The sequence below is a fragment of the Mangifera indica genome, chromosome 5, assembly GCF_011075055.1.
Source record: "Mangifera indica cultivar Alphonso chromosome 5, CATAS_Mindica_2.1, whole genome shotgun sequence".
Lineage (NCBI taxonomy): Eukaryota > Viridiplantae > Streptophyta > Magnoliopsida > Sapindales > Anacardiaceae > Mangifera > Mangifera indica.
The window spans coordinates 18,757,157-18,783,030 of NC_058141.1; the positions used below are offsets into that span (position 1 = coordinate 18,757,157).

The 25,874-nt window shown below is 31.5% G+C and overlaps 2 protein-coding genes and 1 long non-coding RNA gene across 4 annotated transcripts in view; all 3 read right to left on the reverse strand.

Moving 5' to 3' along the window:
• Positions 1 to 2,172: 2,172 nt before the first annotated feature.
• On the reverse strand, positions 2,173 to 6,050 carry LOC123216584 (jasmonoyl--L-amino acid synthetase JAR4-like). The gene is made up of 5 exons (XM_044637043.1): positions 5,749 to 6,050; positions 4,651 to 4,944; positions 4,458 to 4,559; positions 3,448 to 4,247; positions 2,173 to 2,788 (listed from the first exon to the last, which is right to left on the reverse strand). Exons 2-5 carry the CDS (start codon positions 4,941 to 4,943, stop codon positions 2,247 to 2,249), a joined length of 1,737 nt encoding a protein of 578 aa, XP_044492978.1. The 5' UTR covers position 4,944; positions 5,749 to 6,050; the 3' UTR covers positions 2,173 to 2,246.
• Positions 6,051 to 16,240: 10,190 nt separating this feature from the next.
• On the reverse strand, positions 16,241 to 18,161 carry LOC123216587. The gene is made up of 2 exons (XR_006502256.1): positions 17,228 to 18,161; positions 16,241 to 17,149 (listed from the first exon to the last, which is right to left on the reverse strand). It is a non-coding gene; the product is annotated as an uncharacterized LOC123216587 (long non-coding RNA).
• Positions 18,162 to 23,415: 5,254 nt separating this feature from the next.
• LOC123216586 (jasmonoyl--L-amino acid synthetase JAR4-like) overlaps positions 23,416 to 25,874 on the reverse strand; it is a 4,528-nt gene continuing 2,069 nt past the window's right edge. For both annotated transcript variants that reach the window (XM_044637046.1, XM_044637045.1), the window contains 3 exons: positions 25,774 to 25,874; positions 24,769 to 25,568; positions 23,416 to 24,032 (listed from right to left, as the gene is read on the reverse strand). The exon at positions 25,774 to 25,874 is cut by the window's right edge and continues 1 nt beyond it. In XM_044637046.1, coding sequence (XP_044492981.1) covers positions 23,491 to 24,032; positions 24,769 to 25,568; positions 25,774 to 25,874 — 1,443 coding nt within the window. In that variant the 3' untranslated portion in view covers positions 23,416 to 23,490. The remainder of the gene's footprint in view (positions 24,033 to 24,768; positions 25,569 to 25,773) is intronic.

The window sequence follows — 25,874 nt, forward strand, 5'->3', positions numbered from 1 at the left end:
CATTTCTAGGGCATAGCCCAACTAAATGGTAAAGAAGAAAAGGCCTCAAATCATGTAAACTAACTGCTCAGGTGTAATTACTGTGCTGTTTTGGGCATCAAAATTTGATCTGGATTCTGGCGGAAGACAAATATTTCATTGTCAAGAGCTTCCCATGCCCAGAAAGAAGGTTTCTACTGTTCAATTGAAGCTGAAGTTTAGTATGGTGACTAGTGAGCTCCACAGGTCCACACACAACACAGGCAGGAAAAATCAGATTAACGTGAAACAGGGGTTTGAAATGAGCCCTATTCGGTTTCCAGTCCACTTCTTGGACTGGTGTTTTCCACATTAATAATACACTAAAAGTAAGAATTTTACACGACGCACAAACATTACCTACTATTTGAGGGCTGTCTATTAATATTATTACTAATCAAGCTGAAAACTACACTGCTTTCAATGTGATTTCCAGTCATGTTAACATGGCCTGACTATTGACACATCTGTTTCAAATTTTCCAGACCGAAAAATATATTCTTGTATCTGAATTGCAATCAGTTCTGGTTCATCATCAATTATCACTCCACTAATTTGCTATCTACTGATATGAAAGTTGTTATAATAAAATGGTAAATAACAAATAGATAACGTTAATTGATTCCAGGATTTAGATCGCCATATGAATGCAATATCATATCTGAGTTTGAAATATTATCAATCAATAACAACTTATTATGAAGAATGTGAACAGCCAGAATGTAAAACTAAAGAAAAATGTCAACATTATTGATTTCCTCCATCACACTATGACCTGTTGTATTTCCATTTCTTCCAAAATCCAAATGCTTTATAGATGCCACCAAGTCTTTTCAGCCTCTTGCGCTTATCTATCGGTTCTCCAACTCCAACCCTCATCTTCAACAGCTTTCTGCCCTCACAGTTACTCAACAAACTGATTGCAGAAGAAGAGGGAGCTCTATTGTGCGTCGTGGTGAGCCTCTTTGATCCATCGAGAGATGGCAATACCATTAGATGTCGTTCAATTACATGACTTAGCAAGACCAATTCATATGAATCATACAGGGGGCTACCGCAATCCCATATAGCTACTGATGCTTCCTCTGCAGATTCAATATTTTTTCTGTTTTCTTTCATCTGGGTTTTCAGAATTTTCTCTTCTGTTGCTTTGTCAAGATTGGCTTAATAAGTTAACAATTCACGGGGCCAACAAACATTTCTATAATGTCCAATTATACAGATTCTCGTCATGGCAAAGTTAAATGTTTCTTAAAAGTAATAATAAGCTGGCCATCTAACAACGAAGTTACAGATTTGCCAGAAGGTATATACATGAAATTCCCAGATTGGCCAAAGGATAGTATGTGAGTGTAGGGGAGAACACTGCCTTACTGACAGAGGACAAATAATTGTCCAGCGAAGTTTGGCCAAGAAAATGACAGATCTGTTCTTAAAATATTAGTTTACAGTATTAGTATCTTATTAACATTTAGTTGTACCTCTAAAACATTATTATTTGTGTTTTGAATACTCGTTCGATTAATTTTGATGTTTTTTTTGGCATTTAAAGGCAAAATTGTATTAAGAGAAAACTCTTTTCATTCTAATCCCCCATTAATTGAAGTTCCCCGAATGGATTTTCTCTGGTTCAGGGAGGTTAGCTTAGCCCCCACCATTCACACCCACTAAGGAAGACTGGTGTGAATTGACTGCCATCACTTGTGATTTACAGCCAAACTGCCGTCGCTCTGAAAAAGTGCATTAATTGACAATTGACACAAAACCTATAATCTTGAGTATGTTATATCAGATTTGTTTCCGGAGAATATGAATTATTTAACACAGTTATGAGATATATAGATCATAAACTCAAGGGCCACTCAAAATGAAAGAAGACAACCATGTGGATCCACATTTAAGTGGTCCTTCTTTGTCCTCTCCATCGTATAAAAGCAATAAACTATGACTTTTAATAGAATTTTACCTACTGTTACTTGTCACATTATTTGTCAGGTTTTTAAGTGAATGAATCAAGGCACAACTTTATCATCGGGGACGGGGAGACAAGGAATCAAACATAAGCAATTATATGACCGAGTCTATATAAGCAATAAACTATTGACTTTTTCTGACTTTATATACAAGAGATTTATACTATATTAAAGATTCCAATGAAACAAGAAAGATATAACATATTGTATTATTCTATAGGAAAGCATGAACAACTTGAAGTTCATTTCATACATTCAAACATAAGCAGTACTAAAGTAGTTTTTGGCAACATTGTCAGTTAGGATTTGCAACACCGCATTGTTCACAGTTCCTACACACCTTGGGGTTTTAAACTGATTAAGAGCACAGCCTAATAAAACATAGTGATCTAGGATTTTATGGAAGGTTCCCTTGTGAACCACTCGGAGCTCAAGAGGTCCTATGGAATTAACCTTGCGTGAACTAACATAGCCAGCATCAGCGAAAGATCGGTCCAAACAATTGCAGCATTCTTTCAAGACTTCTTCACTTGCATCACCAGAAATTTCCCAGAAAATTACATAGTGACCGGGATCTGTTGATACATCAACATGGCTTGTGAAGTCAACCATTTCAAGTTTTTCTTCAGCTAAGAGCTTGGCTGCAGTTTCCACAGATAGCTGCAAGTCTTTCTCAGTGTTCTTGTCTATGTTTATGGTGAGCAACACATTGCTCCTGCGAACAAACTTGAGTTCTGGGGTTGAGTTGTGGAAGCCCATAACCTTCACCACATCTCCTAGTTGATAACGATACAATCCTGCAGTTTAGAGATAGAAACAGGAATCCAGACTTAATACAATGAATGGCATAGTACAACTTCTGAGTGAGTAATACAAATAAAAGTAACTCAACAGTTAACATAAAATTATCCAACTGCATTGCAGAACATATAAAGCAGACTAGGTCAAGACCTAGATTTCAAAGTTCAGAAATTGTTACCACCTCGATCCATTAGTTGCCAACTATTAAAGAAAAGATCCACCTGTTAAAACTCCCATGATTTTATCTTAATATATTCAGATTTGTGCCTCTTAAATCATATTAGAGCTATGCCGCTTCTGTTTTAAATGACCCAAGTGAAGCTTACTCCTCATCAGGATAGAATCTGCAATTTGATTCCCAAAATCTCTGGGCATTTACATCAAGCTTGTGTTTTCAAGATGCTTATTAAATGACTGCCAGTGAAGTCAAGCATGATGTACTACATAATGACCCAAGGATATAACACGTAATAAACAACACCATTAATCAAATTTATGGGAGCATAATGGTCAACTACTACCAGTTGTCTTAAAACGCTAAAAACATATACTAGATGCAGCTTACTGTTAATTGCTGAAGTTTTAAGAGCAATTCTAATGCTAAATGATTGAATTTAAAGCTAGAAATTATCCTAGTCAACAGAAACTTGTTTACCTGCAAAATTGGTGACAATTATTTCATACTCTTCACCAACCTTGACTTCAGTCAAGCCTACCGGCTCAGGCTTCAGACAGAGTACCTGATCCTCAACATTCTGTTGGAGAGGGAGGAATTCAAAATAACCTATATTAGGAAGCACAGCATAAGTAGCTGACTCAGGAGGCAAACTTGGATTCACATTTGCTCCAATCCACCCTTCAGAAGAACCATAATCAGCACTCATAAGATGCAGCTCTCCTGCATAATGCCTCAACTTTTTCAGATATGGCTCCATTGACCCAGTCAATATCCCATAGATGTACTTCGCATTAGGAAACAGTGTTGGTATCAATCCATACCAATTACTCAATCTTGAGCATCTTCTGTGAATCAAATCAGCCAATTCAGGATCTGGCTTCAGTATTTTAGACATAGATGCTTGGATTGAAGGGACAGTGACTTGGCTTGAGAGGACACCTTCCCGTATGTCAGTACATAGCTCTTCCCAAACTACTTCAAATGTTCGGAAAGCATGGACAATACTGTGGGCGAAGGTTGAGTACACAAGTTGAATTTCTTCGCAAAAGATTAGGCCACATAGGAGATGGCAATACAAGGATTGCTGGTAATCAGAACCAAATATTACTTCATCAGGGCTGCAACACTGGGACTGCATTGCCTTCATTCCACTTTTAAACTTTGAATTGCGGTAGACATGTGAAGTAGCGGTTCCTGCAGTTAAACCCCCTTTTGTTATGAACTGCTTGCTGCCATATATAAACTGTAAGGCTTTCCCTTTTCCAATAGGAAATTCTCTGCAGGTCATAAAATATTTTCATCAATCCAGGGTATACTTTCAATCACACACACAAAAGGGCAGAGCTTTTCATGTTTAACAACCCATTAATGAATAACCCTAAATTAACAATAGTTCATCAAATCACCACAATCAATATCTAGCAAACAATTAAAACACTTTTGTAACACCATGGAAAATAGAAAGATGCACAATATTTAGAAAGTACTTGTTTCTAAAGACAAAAGAAGTCCGATATATCTGCATGGTGTTTTCCATCAACTCATCATTAAAGGGTACAAATTTAGACTTTCCTTGAGTTGTTCCAGAACTGCAATAACACAAATTCCCCAGAAACTGTTAAGTAAAACCAAACTAATTTTAACTCATGAATCGATAACAAACTTATCGAAACTATGTACCTTAATGAGATAGTTGTTATGGCCTTGCCAGTGAGGATACGTGAATTATCACCATCAGCAATTCGACGAATATAAGGCTCCAGGTCTGCATGAGAAACAAGTGGAACACAAGCCTTATAACTTTCAGGGTCTGTTCTTCCATTGAGACCAAGATTTTGCAAGTACTCAGCTGATCCATTTTCTTCCAAAATCTTTTTCAGGGCCTCTCTCTGTACCTTCTCGGCATCTTTTGTGATTGTTTCAAATTCCTCTATCACTTGATCTACATTGATACTTTCCATCTTCTCCAACATCCTGACAATCAATTTGTCAGCAACCAAATCATAATATACACAAAAACAGAACATAAAGGTCAATAGCATATACTGAAAAAAATTGTTAATTATTACACCAACTGAAACTCAGCCATAACAAAATTTAAAAATGCAAATAATGAGCTCATAATTGAAAAGGTTAAATTCATCTACTACGCTCTTTAATATATGCTTGTGAGCACAAAAACAAATACGGCCATCAAAAGACGGACGTACATAATTGAAGTAAAATATCTTTGCCGAACCGAAAATTATAAAATTGAAATCAATTGAACGGACAGTTCAGATCAGAAAATGAAAGAGCCTGAAAATTTATAAAAAATGATGAAATGAACAGTTCCAGAAGTGATTTGGAAAGAAGGTTCACCAAACCAAAGAGCCAAACACTCAAAACCGAAGACGAAAAAGAAGCTTTCAGGGCGTGTACTTTTTCATTTTTGAGGATAGTCAGCCTGTTTGACCATCAAGAATTGGAGGAAAACGGTTCTTCGTATGGAAGAAAAAACAATTTGAGAAAGATTTGAAATAAACTAAAACAAGTATAACTTAAAGGCTCGAATTAAAGAAGTTCCATTGTCTATGTAAGAATAACTCTTTAAGACAAATAGAAATTAAAAATAAAGAAAGAACTGATAGACAGCGAAAAGTCAACAAGCGCATATTCATAAATAGAACAGAACCAAACTGGCAAAACGTAATACAGGCTCTTCGAAAACTAATCTGAGAGAAAGAAGACGTTTTACAGAGTAACAAATTGCGAAAAAAAGATCGGCAACAATAGTACCTGAAACTGTAGTATGAGACTGACTGTTGAAAGTGAAGTTAAGCAGAAGTAACGAGGCGTATATATAAAGGAAGAGGAACAGAGATCGAACGAGGTTCAGTGGAAGACTGCGCATTCACAGATTTCCAAGCTTTCACTCTGTTTTTTCTCTGGACAAATTGACATAAATTGATGACAGAGTGAGTCGCTTTAGATCATCATATTATTTTAGTAATTGCCAAATGGCCGTTCTTTTGGCTTTCGTGGTGAGGGAGGATGCAATGAGGAAGATTCTGTTGGCCCTGCATTTATGTATTGTAAGCGTTTCCGAATGGAGTCCACTTTCTGCCACTTTATTCTAATATTTATTTTAAAATACCAGTTTTGCCCACTCGGTTTGTTAGAATGACGGCTTGAATGACGATCATGGCCTTGCTTATTCTTGTCAATATTGGACTTTATGATGTGGATTTTTGGCTGGGATGCAAAAGGGTCATTGAGAAGATTTTGTTAAAGCCAGATTTGTCGTGGGTCTTTCAAGTAAAGGGCTAGATTCTAGAATTTTCCACTGTTTTGCTTTGATTTTCTGCCTTTTTTTTTTCTAAATTTAACTTTTAGATAATTAATAAAAATCTTTTACTATTTGATTGTAAAGGGGGCTTTATTTTATTATTAATATTATTTTGTGTTTTTTTAATTAATATTTTATTATTAAAATAATGTTACATTAGTTCAAAATATAATTTTATTATTATTTTCATTAATATTTTAACAATAGAACGTTCTCTTAAAAAAAAAAATTACAAATAATATTAAAAACATTTTATGTAATCACTTAATATTGTAAAAAGGTTTAATATAATACACTTAAGTAAATCACACATTAACAAAGTATTTAAAAGATATTAAACATATACGAACATCGTATATTACTTGGGATTATAATATATAATAGTTTGATAAAATTATATACACAAATAATAACATACTACTTTGTGATTGATTGTTAGTTTATCTTTAATTTATAACTATCTAATCACATAATAATATATTATTATTTGTATATAAATTTATACATATGATATTACTCATAATGATTAAATAACATATCTCATGTGAACTTTTAAACTATCAAAATATATTTTAGAATATAAATCAAAAAATAAAATCAATCGTAACGTCTTTCAAAGGACCTAAATATCGTTAGAAACTATCAATAGAGATGGGGACACAATGTTGCTCGATAATGTGGAAGATGGGAAAAAACAATCTCATCGTGCTTCAATTGAATGTTTGATGTTGGGAGTGAGAATGAGATGGTTGTCTATAAGTATCACATACCATTGACACAACCAATTACTCCCCAAACTCAACCAATTATTGTTCCTTCCTAACCCACCACTTGGTTTTCCTAATAAAATCCCAGTTAAGAAAGAAACATAATCTCTAAGTTATCGTGCTGACAACGAGGAGGAAGCATAATTCCAGCGTTTGTTGATATATAGATTCGATGAAAAAAGTTAGAACTCATGTTATTTTTAGCATCACTTCGGAGAGAATTATGCATTGTTAATTCATTTTCCCTGTAGACAGCTTTGAGGTTTTACATTTGGATTTGGAGCAAAGTATTTTTAAGTGGAAAGATAGTGATTAACCTAGTTGTTATGCGAATCTAGAGATTGAATTTTAAAGGCCAAAAGATTTATCTCCACCCAAGGTTTAGTTTATTTTCAAACTTTTATTCACTAAATTTCAAAATTTTAAATAGTCATAATTTTATTAAAATTTGTTGCTAAAATTAAAAAAAAAAACTATCATTTAATAAAAAAATAAATTTTAATTTATTCTCCTTTCACTTAAGGTTTGAAAAGTTATTTTTTTTCATGACCTTTTTTCCCTTTTTCCAACAACCATCTCCATTCTTATTATCGATCAGTCTTTTTACTATCTTCTTCTTCTACTGATTTTTGGGTTTTGATAATTATTTTTATCAAATAAAAATGATTCAAATCATTTTTATATAACAAAAAGATGAGGATGATTTGTTGTTTTTATTTCTTCAGTTGGACGACGATAATTTATTTTCGTCTAACTGAAGATTTATATCTCCAGAATCTTCTAACGCCAATCTTTGGTTGATGGGTTTGCTGCTCTTCTTTTAAGTTATATATGATAAATTTTCAATAATAATCTTATTATGATGACACCAGTCAATTTTTAGCCACAGATGTGAGATGTCCATGGCTTGTGGAAGCTCTAGCATTCGCTTGGCCTGCGGGCGGCCAAATTTGGCTGACACAAGACGCTGGCGTGAGTGAAAATTGAGAGAGAATAAGTAAATTATAGAATAAAGAAAGATGAATTACATAGAATTTGTTTAGATTTAACGATATTTTTGTTCGTGAGAAATAAAAAAAATGAAGAATGGATTGTGTCATAGTGCTAGAGGAAAATTAAAAGAGAACGTACTTAACACTTAAAATTAAATTAATTGTATATTTACGATCACGTGTCATATTAATTAAATATTAATTATTTTTTATTCAAAATTAATTAATTATACAATAATCATTAACATATAAATTAATTTGTATTATTAATTAATGCGGATCATTTCATTTAAAATAAGAAGTGACATTCTTAGGTTAGGGTAGCCATTAAAAAATGCTGTTGGGTTTTTGTTGGTTGTTAGTAGAAAAAAAAATAAAAAGGAATCTTGGAAAATTGAGTCCGAATTTCAAAGGGATTGTGATTCGAATTTGCTTGGAATTAAAATCTAAGTATGACCAATGAATTTGCCTTTTTCTTCTTTTTTTTAAAGTAAAATAAATAGGACCGTGAAATGAAAGAAATTAATAAATATAACTTGTGATGTTAATCTTTATTACATTTTATGTTGATGACAGGGACATGCTTCGAATCCCACCATAGGTGTTATTTGACATTTTTAAAATAATAAATATATGTATATTTATTTTAAGTATATAAATAAATACATATTTGATATATATTATCATATAATTAAATAATTTTAAATTAATAATAAAATAATATATAATTACGTGATAATTCATATAAATATATGATCATTTATATATTTAAGATGGGTACACATAATATTAGTATAACTTTACTACTAGATTGGGGTACAACATTTATGTAACATGAAATTCATAATAATTCATTTACATGGATAAGATCTTCCGGCCTTTATTCCCAAATTATGGAAAGAAACAAAACCCACCAACTCTCTCGTAACATATGACATGTAATATATTATATTCAGATTTTTTAATGGATCAATTATTGTCATTGAAATCAAATGATGAAGTAGGGTAAACCTTTGAAATATAACCAAACTAAATATTACAATGACAGGGCAGGACAAGAATTGATGATTTTCATTCGCCCGTACTTTGGATTCAATAAAATTTCATAACAAATATTTGTTAAGAAGGTGATTTATAATAATTTAAGAGATAATTAGGGTTAAGGAAGGATAATGACATGTTTTATTCTTTAATAAAACTGTAAATCTCAAACACATGATGCATGGCAAGTTTGCTCTCATCAGACGTTAACGACATTATTTTCATTCAAATATTATTATTGCATAATAGAGTGAACGTTCGATATTATTAAAATATATCAGACCTAAAACATGAAGATCAAAATTTATATTATATAAAATCAATTGGATTATATTAATTTATCCCACTTATATACTACTCATTTATATTATTTTTATTATGACGTAAGACTTTTTTAGTCTCCAATACTTTTTTTTACACTTATATTATTTTTATTTGATGTGAGATTTATTGGTTTTATATAATATAAATTTCAATCTTCATATTTATAGGTTTAATATATTTCGATATGATATCAAAATCTAAAACCAAATAAGTGAGTATAACAGTTTAAAGTGATTCTGATACCAAATAGTAACACACTCAATCAAACATCAGATCTAACCGTCTATGACGATTACATTTGAGAGAAGGTGTTAGAGACTAAAGTCTTACATTTAATAAAAACAGTATAAATGTAGTAGATTAAACTTTAACATAAATCAATTAGTTTTGTAGAATATGAGTTTCGATTTTTACAATTATAAATCTAATACATACCCTTCCCTATATGTAAAGGCTTGAACTTTATGTATTATATTGATGTTAAATAATTATTTATTATAATAAAGCATATATTATCATAATAATTAAATATTATTGGAACTAATTAATCTCTCAAGATCGTGAGCATTTTCCTGAAAATGGAGGGTAGGAAAAGAACTCAATGGAAGATAAGTCAATATAGGTAATTAATACTGTTTATATATGAAGGAAATTCAACAGATTGTGCAATTCCATACATCCCTTCTTTCCGTGTTGTCATTCTCGCAATGTGTAAACATGTTTACTTTCCGAGCTTGTGATAAACGCTGGCCAGTACAGAGAGCAGACTTGGAATCGCTCAGAGTTATGAGTCAATGCAGTGATCATAAGACAACAGCAAGGCATTATTCAGGTCAATCTGTACTGTAGTATATGTATTTATGCGGCTGGCTGGCGGGCTGGAACTTATTTTACAGGACAAACTTGCTTGCTCAGCTCGTTTTTCGATTGGGATAAAAAGAGGCCTTCCCTGCTTATGGCAGTATTATTGCTTTTGCACTGCTTTTGCATGCGGTTGAAAATTTAGCTCCAGGACACTCTGTACTGTCAAGTGTCCACTAGGCATAATCTTGTCCGGTGGATACTGGGTGCTTTGCCACCAATGAGTTGAGGTAAAGACAAAAATCAATCACAGATATGATGAGTAGGAATTACACTAAAAAAAGAAGGGTTGATTCTTCTCCAAAAGGGTCCTTTTTATGTGATTATGTCTGTACTATTCTCAAAAAGGGGAAAAAATTACATAGAAAAAATAACAGTATGTTTATGAGCAGAAACAAATAGGATCGAAAGTCCATCATATGTTCCCTCAATACAACAGCTCTAAATGATGTACCGGGCAAGTTTCATTTCAAATAAAATAAAAATGTTTCAGTTGTCACAGCAAATTAATGGGTGAACATAGTTGACAGATTTTCATGTTCGAGATTTATTTTGTAAGAAAAAATCGTATTTAAATTAAATTATTTCTTCGAAATTAAACCAATTATAGGTTAACATTTGAATTCAGTGATCAATTCGTAACCACTGGATCTCTTTTTTTATAATCCAAATTATCTTTAAAGATTATATACTAAATTTCATCTTGTTTCTATAATATTAAGTATCTTATATGTATCCATAGGAGAAAATGGTACAGTAATATTAGCTGCCAGTTTGGTTCCAGTTATATTCACGTGTAGTTATTGGAGATAAATAAAGCCGCTAAAAGCAATGGCGGTTGTGCGTCACAATTAGATTTTTTTTCTACGTGCCCATCCTCTGTAAAGAAGAAAATTTAGCCATATTTTCTGTTTTTGATGTGAGTTTTCTTTATAATTACCTGCATGGAGTATTTTAATAATCTTAATTAGAAGTCGGCAATGATTAGACTTTAACCAACCTGATTAAGTGCATTGACCATGTTAATTAATTTTAGGTTGGCCAAAGGGCTATTTTCTACGTAAAAAAAAAAAAATACATATTTATAAATTAAAAAAATTAAAAAAATTATTTATAGATTAATTTATATTAAAAATAAAGATAAAATTATCATTTTATCAATAATATTAAAAAATATATAAATTTTATTAAATTTTTTTTTTAAGGTTTTAAAAACTAACAACTTTATTCTTATTTAAAGTTTTTAAGCTTTGAAAAGCAACATTTTTCTCTCTAAATTTAGGATTTATTTCTTACCATCTTCGGCCACCAGCAACATTGCTTTGACCTGAGGAAACACCAGCCACCATCTCTCACCCTCTTCAACGTGAGACAAAGACACATCTTCTTCAATTTCAGACAAATCAACAAAGTCTCATCGTTTCATTGATTTCAGACACTCTTTCTTGTGCTGAAGAGATGGTGGTCGGTATGTGAGTTCAAGCATTGTCACTAATGGTCTGAGAAGGTCAAAAAATAAACTTTAAGTTTTGGAAAGGAAAAATATTACTTTTCAAAGTTAGAAAATTTTAGACGTAAGTGAAGTTATTAGTTTTTAAAACTTAAGATGTAAAACTTAGTGAAATTTATTTTTTTAATATTATTGATAAAATGACGATTTTATCTTTATCTCTAATAAAAAATTTTAACAAATATTAACCTATGGATAGAATTTTAAGTTTTTCAAACTTTATAAATATATATTTATATTAACATTAAAACTTGAGTGAAAAATAATCCTTTGGCCTTTTAGGTTGGATGACAATTTCCCATCAAATTTTGATAAGAAGAATTTTCATATTTTAACTTCAAAAAGTTTTTTTATTCGTTATTCACATCTATTTTTACATGTAACTAAAAAAAGTCAATTAAAAAAATATTAAAAATTTTAAAAGTATTTTACTTTTCTTTTCCAACATTTTTTGTATACCAGTCCCTTTAACTTTTGCTCTTCAATCAAAATATCATCCACTTCGTCTTACATCTCTCCCAATTATTTTAATTTAATTCGTTACATCCATCCTTAAGCCTCAAGTCAAAATTTTTGTTAGAAAATGTGAGATGGCCGCGACGGCCGTTTGGCCTGTAAATGGCCAAAGATGGTCATTATTTTTTTTAAGTTATCTCAGGTGTTTTTGTTTCAACTTTCGTTCTTGGTTTAGTATTGTAGTTTTTTTAACACTTTGCTTGAAACTGTGATAATGTAAAAGTCAAAGGACTTACTCTCATCGAGAAATTAGTATTTTTTCAAATTTTTAACTATTAATTTTAAAAAATTTAAATATTTATTTATTTATTAATTTTTTAGTTATTCATTTAATAAAAATATTTAAAAAAATTAGAAATTTATTTATTTCCCTTCAAAGTTTAAAAATCTATATTTCATCCCCAAAGTTTAAAAAACTCAACAACTCACCCCCCAAAGTTTGAATAAGTCCTTTGGGTTTAGTCTTGTAGTTTTTTTAACAATTTGCTTGAAAGTGTGATAATGTGAAGGCCAAAGGACTTATTCCCAACAAATATTAGTATTTTCACAAGTTTTCATCTATTGATTTTAAAAAATTTAAATATTCATCTATTTGTTAATTTTTTTAATTACTATCAAAAGTGAAATCATCATTTAGTAAAAATATCTAAAAAAAAACTTAAAAATTTATTATATTTCTCCTAAGTTTAAAAATATATCCTTTCACTCCCCCAAAGTTTGAATAAGTCCTTTGGGTTTAGGATTGTAGTTTATTGTGATTGGTTTGAGTGAAAGTTTCGAATCAAATTCAAATTTGAATTCTAACCATTTCGATTTAAATCAACCCTTAATCTTATCTATTAAAATTAGTGAATCCAACCCTAATCTTATCTGTTAAAATTAGAATTTTTATGGGTAGACCTACAATTTATAATTAGTTAAGTGGACTTTTGAATGCCGTGATGTGATCACGTGAGCTGGGAAAAAGGCATGCAGTGGCTTAGACAAAGAAGCAGTGATTTATTACACGTGAAGAACGTTATATAGGTTTTTTCCACATCGTCAAGCTACTACTTTCAATGCCCACATTTACACCAGATTGAACACTTCTTCAGTTGAAAATTTATACCAACACCTTTTCATAACTATTCTTTCATGCTTTGGTTGACTTTGTGTCTTTCATTCAATGTGCAATTTATTCCATCCGCCAAATTCAAAGCAAGAATACGTAAGCTATTTAATAAAATTAATAAAATATTAAAATTTTTAAGATAAAAATTTAGGTTCGAATCTTTGTTATATTTATAAAACATTAACTTATTTAATGTAATAATTATGAATCTGGTTATTATACTTTGAATTTATCTATATAATAACTTATTCTTTTAAATAAGTACGAATTTAATTAAACACATACAATATATATATATATACACACGTATTTAAAAGGTTTAAGTTTCATTAATTTGATGAAAAATATTTTGATATGAATAAAGATGTACAATCTATGATACTCTTGGATTGTTGGACAAATTACTTGTTAAGCCGTAGAACACAAGCATGCATTATCAGCGACAATTCAGAGGACAAAAACAGGTAGTCATGAATGTATATTTAGTTGACGGTTGAATTGTGAAGATTTCCTTCAAACATAAATAATTACATATGCAATTTAATCATGATTTTAGAAATTTCAAACAACAAGCTATTTTAGTGCCATTACGTGCACCTGGTCAGTTAATGTATCAGCCGATATATTATTATATAAATAAATAATTTTAAATTAATATAAAATAATACTCGATTATATAATGATATATAATAATAATATCTAATTATTCCAGGTTATATTGTAGTGAGTGGTTCAGTGTACGCGTAAATTCCTTCCATTTTTTAGTAGATAAATTTCAATTCCAAATCATATTGTAAAGGTACCTGCCATTTTTCTCATCATTTTAAGCTTTTTCAAATTTTATGATTGCCTGAATTTATAAGTAACCTATTGTTTCTATGTTGATTATGATTTCTTGTAAATTCTTCATGGCTCAGGATATAGTGAAACTTTTGGAAATTACAGTCTAAAATCAAAATTTCCAAAAGTAATTTTAATGGATTTTGAAAGTAATAAGGTTGCTTGTCTTTGTAAAATATTTCATCCCAGAAAAAATTATCTTGATATTAATGTTTATTTCTGCCTGTTAGTTAACATTGGTATGAGCCTAGGCCCACTTATGTGCCTGCCTGTTCAGTTTGTGGGTCGGGCTATCAATCTCTCACGAACTAACAAACCCATCGTCCTCATTACACCAGACTTTGAAGCCACAAGACTCTGATATACATATACTTGACCATTACAAGGGTAAAGAAAATGTCAACATTATTCATATCTTCCATTAGACAATTACCCGTTTGAGCCACCGTATTTTCTTCCAAAACCCAAATGCTTTATAAAATCAAGATTCAGAGAGAGACACAGAAAAAATTTTAGAAGAAAATGGATCTGCTGGGTTGATGGAAAACACCATGCAGATATTGTGGATTTCTTTGGCCTTAGAAACAAGTACTATTTCAAATATTGCGCGTCTTTTTATTTCCATGATGTTACAAAAGTGTTTTAGTTGCTTGTCAGAGATGGATTGTGCTACTTTGATGAACTTTGTTAGTTTGGGGTTATCCATTCATGGGTTGCCTCTGGGTCAGCTACTTATATTGTGCTTCCTAATATAGCTATGTAGGTTATTATGAATTCCTCCCTCTCTAACGGAATGTTGTGGATCAAATGCCCTGCCTGGAGCCCAAGCCAGTGAGCTTGACTGATGTCAAGGTTTCACCACCAATTTTGCAGGTAAACAAGTTCCTGTTGACTAGGGTAATTTATAAAGCTTTCAATCCAATCATTTAACATTAGAGTTGCTCTTAAAATTGTTCCTAAATTTGCCTTCTTGCTTGACAACAGTGCTAAATTGATAATTTAGGAATTTTTTCATTTATTTTTATAAAATTATATTTTATAAAAAAATTAAATAAATAAAAGTACTTAAGAACTCTTTCGTAGTTAACGAGTAATTAGTTCATAAATTATGGATTTGTTAATTTGTTGACATTAAAAGTCAAAAGATGAATATAGTCATAACAAAGTATGATAATGTGTATATATAATTAGTATAAATTTATATATAAATAATATTATATCATAATATGATTACACATTATTTTATTATTAAAATAAAAGACTTATTCCCACTTAAGGTATAGTGAAATTTTAAACTCTCATCCTCTAATTTTTAAAAATTCAAATACCTACTTGTAAACGAATTTCTATTAAAAATCTTAGTTAGGACTAGGAGTAAAACCGTTATTTATTAAAAAATTTAAAAAATTAAAAATTTATCACATTTTTCTTCTCATATTTAAAAATCTTACAATTTCTTTCTAACTCAAAGTATGAAAACTGACAAATACCTCATAGAGTTTGCTTCTTTTCTCTCCAATATCGATTCACCGTCTCCTACCATTGGTCATCCTTCCTTCTACTTTATCTCTTTCTCCGGTCACTCTTCCTTCCCTTTTTAGCTGTTTTTGACTGAAACAAAAATAAAACTATTTTTGTTTTAGACGAAAATGATCAAATAAGGAAGAAAGAATAACCCAAAAAAGAGATAAAGTATAAAAAGAAGATAACCAATGATCAGAGATAATAAATCGATGTAAAAAGAATAAAAACATATCATTATTTATATATAAATCTATATACAATACTATATAAGATAATTTTAGTGGAAGGCCTCTCCATTAGCCACAATCTACTCAATACACGAGATGCAATTATTAAAATTCAAAATTTGTAACTGAAAGAACCATTGGCAAAGCAAATAAAACTCTTGCCACCACCACACGATAAAAAAAATCAGTGTTTTATTTACGAAAAGGACAAGTGATCACGCGCCAGAAAAAAGAAGAAGCTTTTTTTCGTATTTTATTTTTATTTATATAGTAAAGTACTACTAATTGGTTGGACTTCACTTGGTTGGATTATCAATAGATTTACTACATTATTACTGCATTGAGAGTAGCCTTGAACTTGTCTAAGCCATCGCATGCTTCGTCCCAGTTAGCGTTATAACAACTTGGCATTCAAACGTCAGCATTGCAATTCTAATCTTAATGGACAAAATGCAAAAATTACACCGTGTACGGTGTAAGGCTTGCCGGAGTTTTCTCTTCACCAGTTGGTCCAAAAACTTTGCTAATCTGTGGATTGGTACACCCATCTTTCTTGGGAAATCACCAACCAACACCATACATTTACATGTCCTTGACAATATCATCACTGTCAACCCTAAAAACATTAAACACATCCTAAAAATCAAGTTCGATAACTATCCTAAAGGGAAACCTCTCTCTATTATACTGGGTGATCTTCTGGGTTGTGGTATCTTTAATGGTAATTCCTAGAGGTTTCAAAAAAAATGGCAAGTGTAGAGTTCGGTGTTGTCTCTATAAGACACTATACTTTTGATCTTGTGATGTCTGAGATTCAATCTAAGTTGATTCCTCTCTTATCTTCCGTTGCTAAAGGGTGGATTGGAGTAAATGTAAACCCAATTTTGCCACCAGAATTAGCTACTTATGTTGTGGTTTATCCGACCCATTGCATAGAGATGGGCTATTGCACTGGTGGGAATAAGCGCATACTTTTCTTCAGCCACTTCAAGTTTTTCTTCAGATAGTTGCAAGTTTTTTTCAGTGACCTTGTCCCAGGCAATGTTAAGCAACAAGTTACTCTTGCGAACAAACTTGAGTGCTGGGGTTGAGTTGAGGAAGCCCATAACCTTCACTTCTAGTTGATAACGATACAATCCTGCAGTTTAAAGACAGAAAACGGAATCAGTTTTAACACAATGGCTTCAGTCAACCTTTTCAACAAAAACTTAATTACTTGTAAAATTGGTGGTGATTATTTCATACTCTTCGCCAACCTTGACATCAGTCAAGCCCACTCTGGCTTGGGCTCCAGGCAGAGTACCTGATCCTCAACAAGAAGGTGGTATTCAAAATAACCTATATTAGGAAGTGTAACAAAATTAGCTGATTCAGGAGGCAAACTTGGATTTACATTTACTCCAATCCACCCCTTAGTAATGGAAGATAAGAGAGTAATGAGCCTGGATTGAATCTCATACATCACAATATCAAAAGCATAGTACTGTCTTGTCGAGACAGTACCGAGCTCTAAACTTGCCATTTTTCTTTGAAACCTCCAGGATTCACCATCAACATTCAAGATACCACTACCCAGAAGATCACCCTGGATAACAGAGGAAGGTTTCCCTTTAGGATAGTTATGGAAACCTGGTTTTGAGGATGTGCTCAACGTTTTCAGGGTTGGCGGTGATGATGTTTTCAAGGACACAGAGATGTATGGTTCTGGTTGGTGATTTTTCCAAGAAGATGGATGTACCAATCACATAGATGAGCAAAGTCTTTTGACCAACCGGCGGAGAGAAGCCTCACACTGACACCAGGGCTTCAGCCACAGGAATAGAAAGATCAAGAAAGAAAACAAGTAGAATGAGGCAATGAAAGTGAAGAACAAAAGCAGAATGTGGTGCAGAAAGATCGAGAGCTAGAAGTGAAGGGGGGCGTCCAAAATGAAGAGAGGACCAGTGGACCAGTGGTAGGTTTACTAAGCTTTCACACTGTCGTTTCTTTGGATAAATGGATTATGGACCATAATTGATGAGAGAGTGGGTAGCTACCAAATTTTCGCACTTTATTTTTAATTTTATTGTCAAAATACCAGTTTTGCCCTTGCAGTTTGTTAAAAATGACTAAAGCATTTCTATGGAAATTTATTGGATGAAATGACGATTATAGCCTTACTTGTTTTTGTGAATATAGGCTTTATGATATGGATTTATCTCTGGCATGCGAAAAGACAGATTTGCCGTGGGGTCCTTCAAGTATTGGGCTAGATTCCGGAATTCCCCAATTTTTTGCTTTGGTTGTCCGGATTCTTTCATTACTCTTACGTGAAGTTCTGATTTTAAAATATTTTTTCAATTTAATTAATATAAATAATATTTTTTATCCAAAAAATATATATAAATAATATTTTAATTCAAAATATAATTTTTTAATAAAAATAATATTAAAAATAAATTTATTATTTTATTTTAAAAATATAATAAAAATTCTTAAATTAAAAAATAAATATAAATATATTAAACATACAAAATATATAAAAACTACTTTTTTTTTTAAAGTAATGGTCCAATGATAGTAGCTGTCAATATGGTCCCAAACTGCTTATATTTACGTATAATTATAATTTTTATTTTGAATTCATAAATAAGTATATATTTATTATATAATTAAATATTATTTTACTTTTATTTTAAAATTATTTAATAATATAATGATACATATAAATATATATCTATTTATACTTAAAATAAATACTTATAATTTTATTTAATTCTATTAAAATTAGGATTGCAATGGTGATGCTTGAATACCGAGTTGTGATCAGTGAGGTTAGAAAAAGTAATTAATATAGGAAAGAAATTAATAAATAAAATATGTGATGTTATTCTTTATTAAATTTTATGATGTTGAGAGGGACTTGTTTGGAATTGTCATTAGGCCAAAGGATTTATTTCCACTCAAAGTATATTGTTATCTCAAATTTTTATTTTTTATTTTTGAAAAATTTATTAACAAAACTCTAATCTCTTAAAATTTTATTTTATTAGGCTAAGTTTTAAAAAATAAAATTTTATCTCCCAAAGTTTTAGTTTTCGATTTTTGATGACATCTCTGACATCATTACCGATAACTTTTTTCTCTTCTGTTGATGGTATCTCTCTTGGTATCTCCATTTTTTTTGCTTGAATATTTGAATTGAAAAGATAAAGAGTTTTATCAAAAAAATGAAACTTTTTATCTTTTTTAATAAAAAAATAACAAATTTAATTATTTATGAGTGGACAAATGGGTTTTTTAGAGTTAAAAAATAAAAATTTGGGATAATATAATACTTTGTATGCGATTAAGCCCTTTTGGCCTTTCATTATGATTGTTATTTTCTTTGGACATGATTGAATTTGATTTTTTTATTTTAAACCCCAGCAGAGACTATACTCCTTTAGGAAAGAAACAAAACCCATCCACGCTTCGACTTGTGAAACATAATTTGTGGGTGAAATGACCATTGTAGCCTTGCTTGTTCCTGCTAACGTTGATGTGGATTTATCGCTGGAATGCAAAAGAGTATTTGAAAAGATTTTGTTTAAAACAGATTTGCGGTGGGGTCCTTCAAATAAAGGGTAAGATTCTGGAGTGACCCATGAATATATATATATTTTTTCCTTTAAAAGTAAAGCAAATTGGGTTTTGGATGAAATTAATTATATGACTAATTGGCTGTGAAAGGAAATAAATTAGTAAATATAATTTGTGATATTAAGATTTATTCGGGAAATGTTGAGCTTTAATTGGTCAAATATGATTCGTTTTTTATTTTTTTTTCAATCATTGACCAAAAGAGAGAGCCAAAAAAAAAAACAATAAGTAAAAAGATTGATTATCAATCGAAACAAAAATGGCATTATAAAAAAAACCTTAAAAAATAAAAAAAAAATTTATTAATATTTTTTATTAAATAATACTTTTATCTTTATATTTAATATCAAATTTTAATAAAAATTAAATAATAAATAAGTTTTTCAATTTTCAAAAGTTATGTGCAGGAGTTTGAAAATATGCAAAACATAGACAGAAGGCAGTTGGCACGTGGGTCCAAAAGTGCAGGGCGACGCGTGGGGCTGGTTTAACAGAGCACGGCTCTCGGCAGTGGAAGGATAACAAGTCAATGCCACCTGGTCCCAATATGGCCCAATGGGTTGAACCCAAATGAGCCATCACTTTCAAACTTAAAATAAAAATAAAAATTTCGTAAGAGATTGTTTGGTTGCAATATTTTAATGGTTACGTATATTATTTTTTATTTATATTATTTTATTTAATACAAGATTACAATAATTTTTTATTATCAATACTGATATGATAAATAATATAGATGATAATCTAATTATCATTTTTATCTTAAATATTAAAATATTATCAAGATAATTTTAATTTTATTATAATTATATTATTATTTATTAATTTTTAAAGATAAAAATAAATTTATTTTTAATTAATATAATAAAATATTAATTATTAAAACTTTCACCTTTTTATTTTAATAATAAAATATTATCAAAACTAAAAAACTTGTAAGAGTTACTTGAGTGGCAATAAACATGAGTGAGTACACTGTACAGTCATAGATATTGAATTAGGATCTATCTAATATTCTGAATATTTGGACAAATTTTGCAGAGTGGATTAGAGGCCATCAAGGGCTTGGGGAAATTGTTGGGCGTTGGACTGGCTGTGATAGATTTGATGTTCCAGAGGGAAAAGGAGAAATGATTCTTATTGTCTTAATTGGCATTTGTTTGATTGATGGTTCTGTGAGCCTGTGCCGACCCTACATTGGTTGAATTTATCCTTTTGGGGAAGCTTGAGGGTGAGGGGATAGGATAGGATAGGTGAATCTTCGTGATTTCGATTTTTTTATTAATTTATGGCCAAATGACCTCTTCTCACCCCAGGTTTGCCGAACTATCAAAGTCTTGTTTTTCAAATTTAAAAAACTTAAACACATACTCATAAATTAATTTTTATTAAAAATATTAATTAAAATTAAAGATAGAACCATAATTTATAAAATCAGATCAAATCGATTGATTTATCTAAGTAGACCATAAACCAACTGATAAAACGGATATTATAATTAAAAAACCGTTTTAAATTTACATTCAGATTGAACTGCAGCTAGACCAGCGGTTTATCACCAGTTCACGGTTTATCACGGTTCAAACAGATCTGATTTATAGAATAAGTATAAATTAAAGTGAAAAAAAAAAAATTTAGAAGACATTAAAACACAATACGCATTCGATTTCTTTTTCCAGAATTGCAGTTGCGTCACGTTGTTGTTGCTACTGCTGTGGCCTAAAGTAAATGAACCTAGCCGAGTTGTTGACGACTAGAAGCTTCAACTTCGATGAGGTTTGACTGTTTTCCCTCGCCACGCACGAAGGCGAGTCGACGATAGAGGATAACTTCTTCTTCAAGTTCAGTTGTTTTTTCGATAGACGACTGTTTCAAGTTTGGCTATTCTTCCCCCATTCGAGAACAAACATTTCTTGTTTCTTCTTTTATTCTTCAAGACGAGTTGACGTTTGGTATATCTGAATTTGTTTTTAACTTTTAACTTTTCAATGTTCATTCCATTACCCAATGTAATTTTATAATTTATTATGTTTATTCTATTACCCACTGTAATTTCATTTGCAGTTCACGAGCATCCTGTATTATTAATTTATTATATTTCTAATTTATATTATATTATTAATAATAAATTGATTATAATTTATTAATGGCCAAAGACTATTTCCCACCCAAGTTTAATTTTATGTATGTTGTTATATTATGTGAGTAATTTGTTATGTTTTCTTCAGTTTTAAGCATATTCCAGTTTAAGTATAATTTGTTTGTGTTGTAATGATTATGTAGTATAATTAATTTATAATAATATTTTAACTCGTGTTTTGTAAAGTTTAAATTAAAAATTATGTATAGATTTAAATTAGTGTATAAAGAATATGTAATCAGACTAATTTTTTTTTTTTTATTTTTACACAAAACCTAAAATCCGGTTGAATCGGCCGGTTAAAATGGTCTATCCAGTTCGACCAAAACTGAATCTTAAAACAGTTTATGATTCGGTTTGATTTTTAAAACCTTGGATAAAACTATCATTTAATAAAAAAATTTACAAAATTAAAGTTTTATCATATTTTTCTTCATAGGTTTAAAAACCTATCGTTCCCCCTTCCCCCAATTTAAGGGGTAAAAAAAACATTTTCCCCTTAGAGTTTGTAGTTTTGTCTTGTTATTACTCCTTTGATGGCCTAAGCTAACCAACTTCCATACTAATGCTCCTCTCTCTTCTGAACGATAACAAATTATTAGACAATCAAAAGTAGACTGATAATTTTTTAAATTTAAAAGAAAAATAATAATTTTTAAATTTAAAAAAATATATAATAAATTTTTTTATTCTTAATTTTAATTAAAATTTTTAATAAAAATTAATTTATAAATAAATATTTAAATTTTTAAAAATTAACCAAACAAAACTTTAAAGTTACGTCAGACCTTGGGTGGGAGCCTTTATTTATTTATTTCTTTCCTTTCCACTCTTTGCTTTCATTTTCCTTGGCTTTGGCCTTTTCTCCCTCTTTATACTGTTCTGTCAGTCACTCATAATTTGAATTTTGAAATATATATCACATACATGCATATCCAACATTTCACATGCTACAAATTAATTTCCTCTCATTTTTGTTTCGTTTACCGTGTAGTCTTTCTCAGTTTGGGTAAAAGCATGTTTATTTTCCTCGCTTTTGTAATAAATACATGCGGACTTGGGCATTTCTAGATTGTCAATATTTTATCATAAAAAATAAATCATCAAAATAATTAAGATAATTCCAATTAAACACCCCTTTAAGATCTGAGAATTTTTCTGAAAATGAAGGCTAAAAAACGAAATGAATGGGCGATAAATCAACGTAGGTCATTCATACTGTTCATACACTGAGGAAATTAGGCAGATTGTGCAATTCGATATACCCCTTTTTCCCGTGTTGTCGCCCTCACAATGTGCAGAAACAGGATTATTTCCTAGTTTGTGATAAATGCTAACCAGCACCGACGGTCGCGAGACTTGGCAATGACTTGACTCATCAATCCATGTAGTGATAATGACACAATAGCAACTCGTTGTTCAATAGGATAAAAAGAGATCGTTTCTACCCTCCGGCCAGACACGGCATCTCTATTATCGCTCAGATAAAGCAACAAATCACAGCATGTTGAAAGCAATGGGTGAGAAATTTTTTTTCACAAACATAATTTTTTATTATTTATTATATTATATCCATAATATTCACAGGTTATTGTGATTTAATAGTTTCTGAATTAGGTTTATACTAGATTAAAGATTTCCCATGAAACAAGAGAGACATATCAGTTTGTATTATTCTATAGAAAAGCATGAACAAATCAAAGTTTCATTTCCTACATTCACCACAAAACAGAACTAAAGTACTTCTTAGCAACATTGTTTGTTAAGATTTGCAACACTGCATTGTTCACAGTTCCTACACACCTTGGGGTTTTAAACTGATTAGGAGCAGAGCCTAACGAAACATGGTGATCTAGGATTTTCTGGAATGTTCCCTTGTGAACAACTCGGAGCTCAAGAGGTCCTATGACATTAGTCTTGCGTGAAGTAAAATAGCCTCCATCGAGGAAAGATTGGTCCAAACAATTGCAACATTCTTTCAAGACTTCTTCACTGGCGTCACCACTAATTTCCCAGAAAATTATGTAGTGACCAGGATCTGTCGATACATCAGCATGGCTTGTGAAGTCAATAACTTCAAGTTTTTCTTCAGCTAACAACTTGGCTGCACTTTCTACAGATAGCTGCAAGTCTTTTTCAGTGGCCTTGTCTAGGGCAATGCTGAGCAACAGGTTCTTCCTGCAAACAAACTTGAGTTCTGGGGTTGAGTTATGGAAGCCCATAACCTTCACCACATCTCCCAGTTGATAACGATACAATCCTGCAGTTTAGAGATAGAAACAGGAATTCAGTTTATGATGTAAGTTGGTTCTGCTTTAACAGGCCCAACTGAACCTTTCCCCTCAAAGTTAACAATATCTAGAAGGCAAAAACAAACTACTAAAGTTATTCACCTAGTCTTTAATTTCTCCACAGGAAATATTGCATAGCAAATATAAAGATTTATGTATATTTTTCATTTGTTTGGTCAAATCCCTACTCCAACTCGCTTCTATGTAGCCCACAAAGATGTGAAAATCAAGAAACAAATGTGTCATGAAGATTATACAACACAAGGAATTAGAGATATACTAGTCAATCAAGTAATGTACAAGTCAACATTAATATGTTGTTTTGTGTGTATTTTATGGGTAGATGCACAAGCAATCTTTTGAACGGAAATGAGTAGTACTTCATTAGGATAGAATCTGCAATTTGATTCCCATAAGGTCTGGGCATTTACATCAAGGTTGTGTTCCAAGATGTTTATTAAATGACTGCTAGTGAAGTCAAGCATGATGTACCACATAATGACCCAAGGGATATAACACATAATAAACAGCACCATTAATCCAATTTATGGCAGCATAATGGCCAAGTACTACCAGTGTTTTAAAACGCTAAAACATACACTAGATGCAGCTTACAGTTAATTGCTGAAGTTTTAAGAGCAACTCTAATGCTAAATGATTGAATTGAAAGCTATAAATTATCCTTGTCAACAGAAACTTGTTTACCTGCAAAATTGGTGGTGATTATTTCATACTCTTCGCCGACCGTGACATCAGTCAAGCCCACTGGCTTGGGCTCCAGGCAGAGTACCTGATCCTCAACATTCTGTCGAAGAGGGAGGAATTCATAATAACCTATATTAGGAAGCACAGCATAAGTAGCTGACTCAGGAGGCAAACTTGGATTTACATTTACTCCAATCCATCCTTCAGAAGCACCATAATCAGCACACACAAGATGCAGCTCCCCAGCATAGTGCCTCAACTTTTTCAGATAATGCTCCATTGACCCAGTCAATATCCCATAGATGTATTTTGCATTAGGAAAGAGTGTTGGTATCAAACCATACCAATTACTCAATCTTAAGCATCTTCTATGAATCAAATCAGCCAACTCAGGATTTGGCTTCAGTATTTTGGACATAGATGCACGGATTGAAGGGGTAGTGACTCGGCTTGAGAGGACACCTTCCTGTATGTCAGCACATAGCTCTTCCCATACTAGTTCAAATGTCCGGAAAGCTTGGACAATACCATGGGCAAAGGTTGAGGACACAAGCTGAATTTCTTCGCAAAAGATTAGGCCACATAGGAGATGGCAATACAAGGATTGCTGGTAATCAGGACCAAATATTACTTCATCAGGGCTGCAATATGGCGTCTGCATTGACTTCATTCCACTTTTAAACTTTGAATTGCCGTAGACATGTGCAGTAGCAGGTCCTACTCTTAGTCCCCCTTTTGTCATGACAGGGCTTCTGCCATATATAAACTGTAAGGCTTTCCCATTTCCAAGAGGAAACTCTCTGCATGTCATAAAGTATTTTCATCAATCCAGGGTATACGTTCAATCACACAAGAAAAGGGCAGAGCTTTTCACGTTTAACAGCCCATGAATGAATAATCCCAAATTAACAATAGTTCATCAAAGCACAATCCATCTCTAGCAAACAACTAAAATACTTTTGTAACACCATGGAAATAGAAAGATGCGCAATATTAAAAAAGTACTTGTTTCTAAAGGCAAAAGAAGTCCGAAATATCTGCATGGTGTTTTCCATCAACTCATCATTAAAGGGTATTAATTTAGGCTTTCCTTGAGTCGTTCCAGT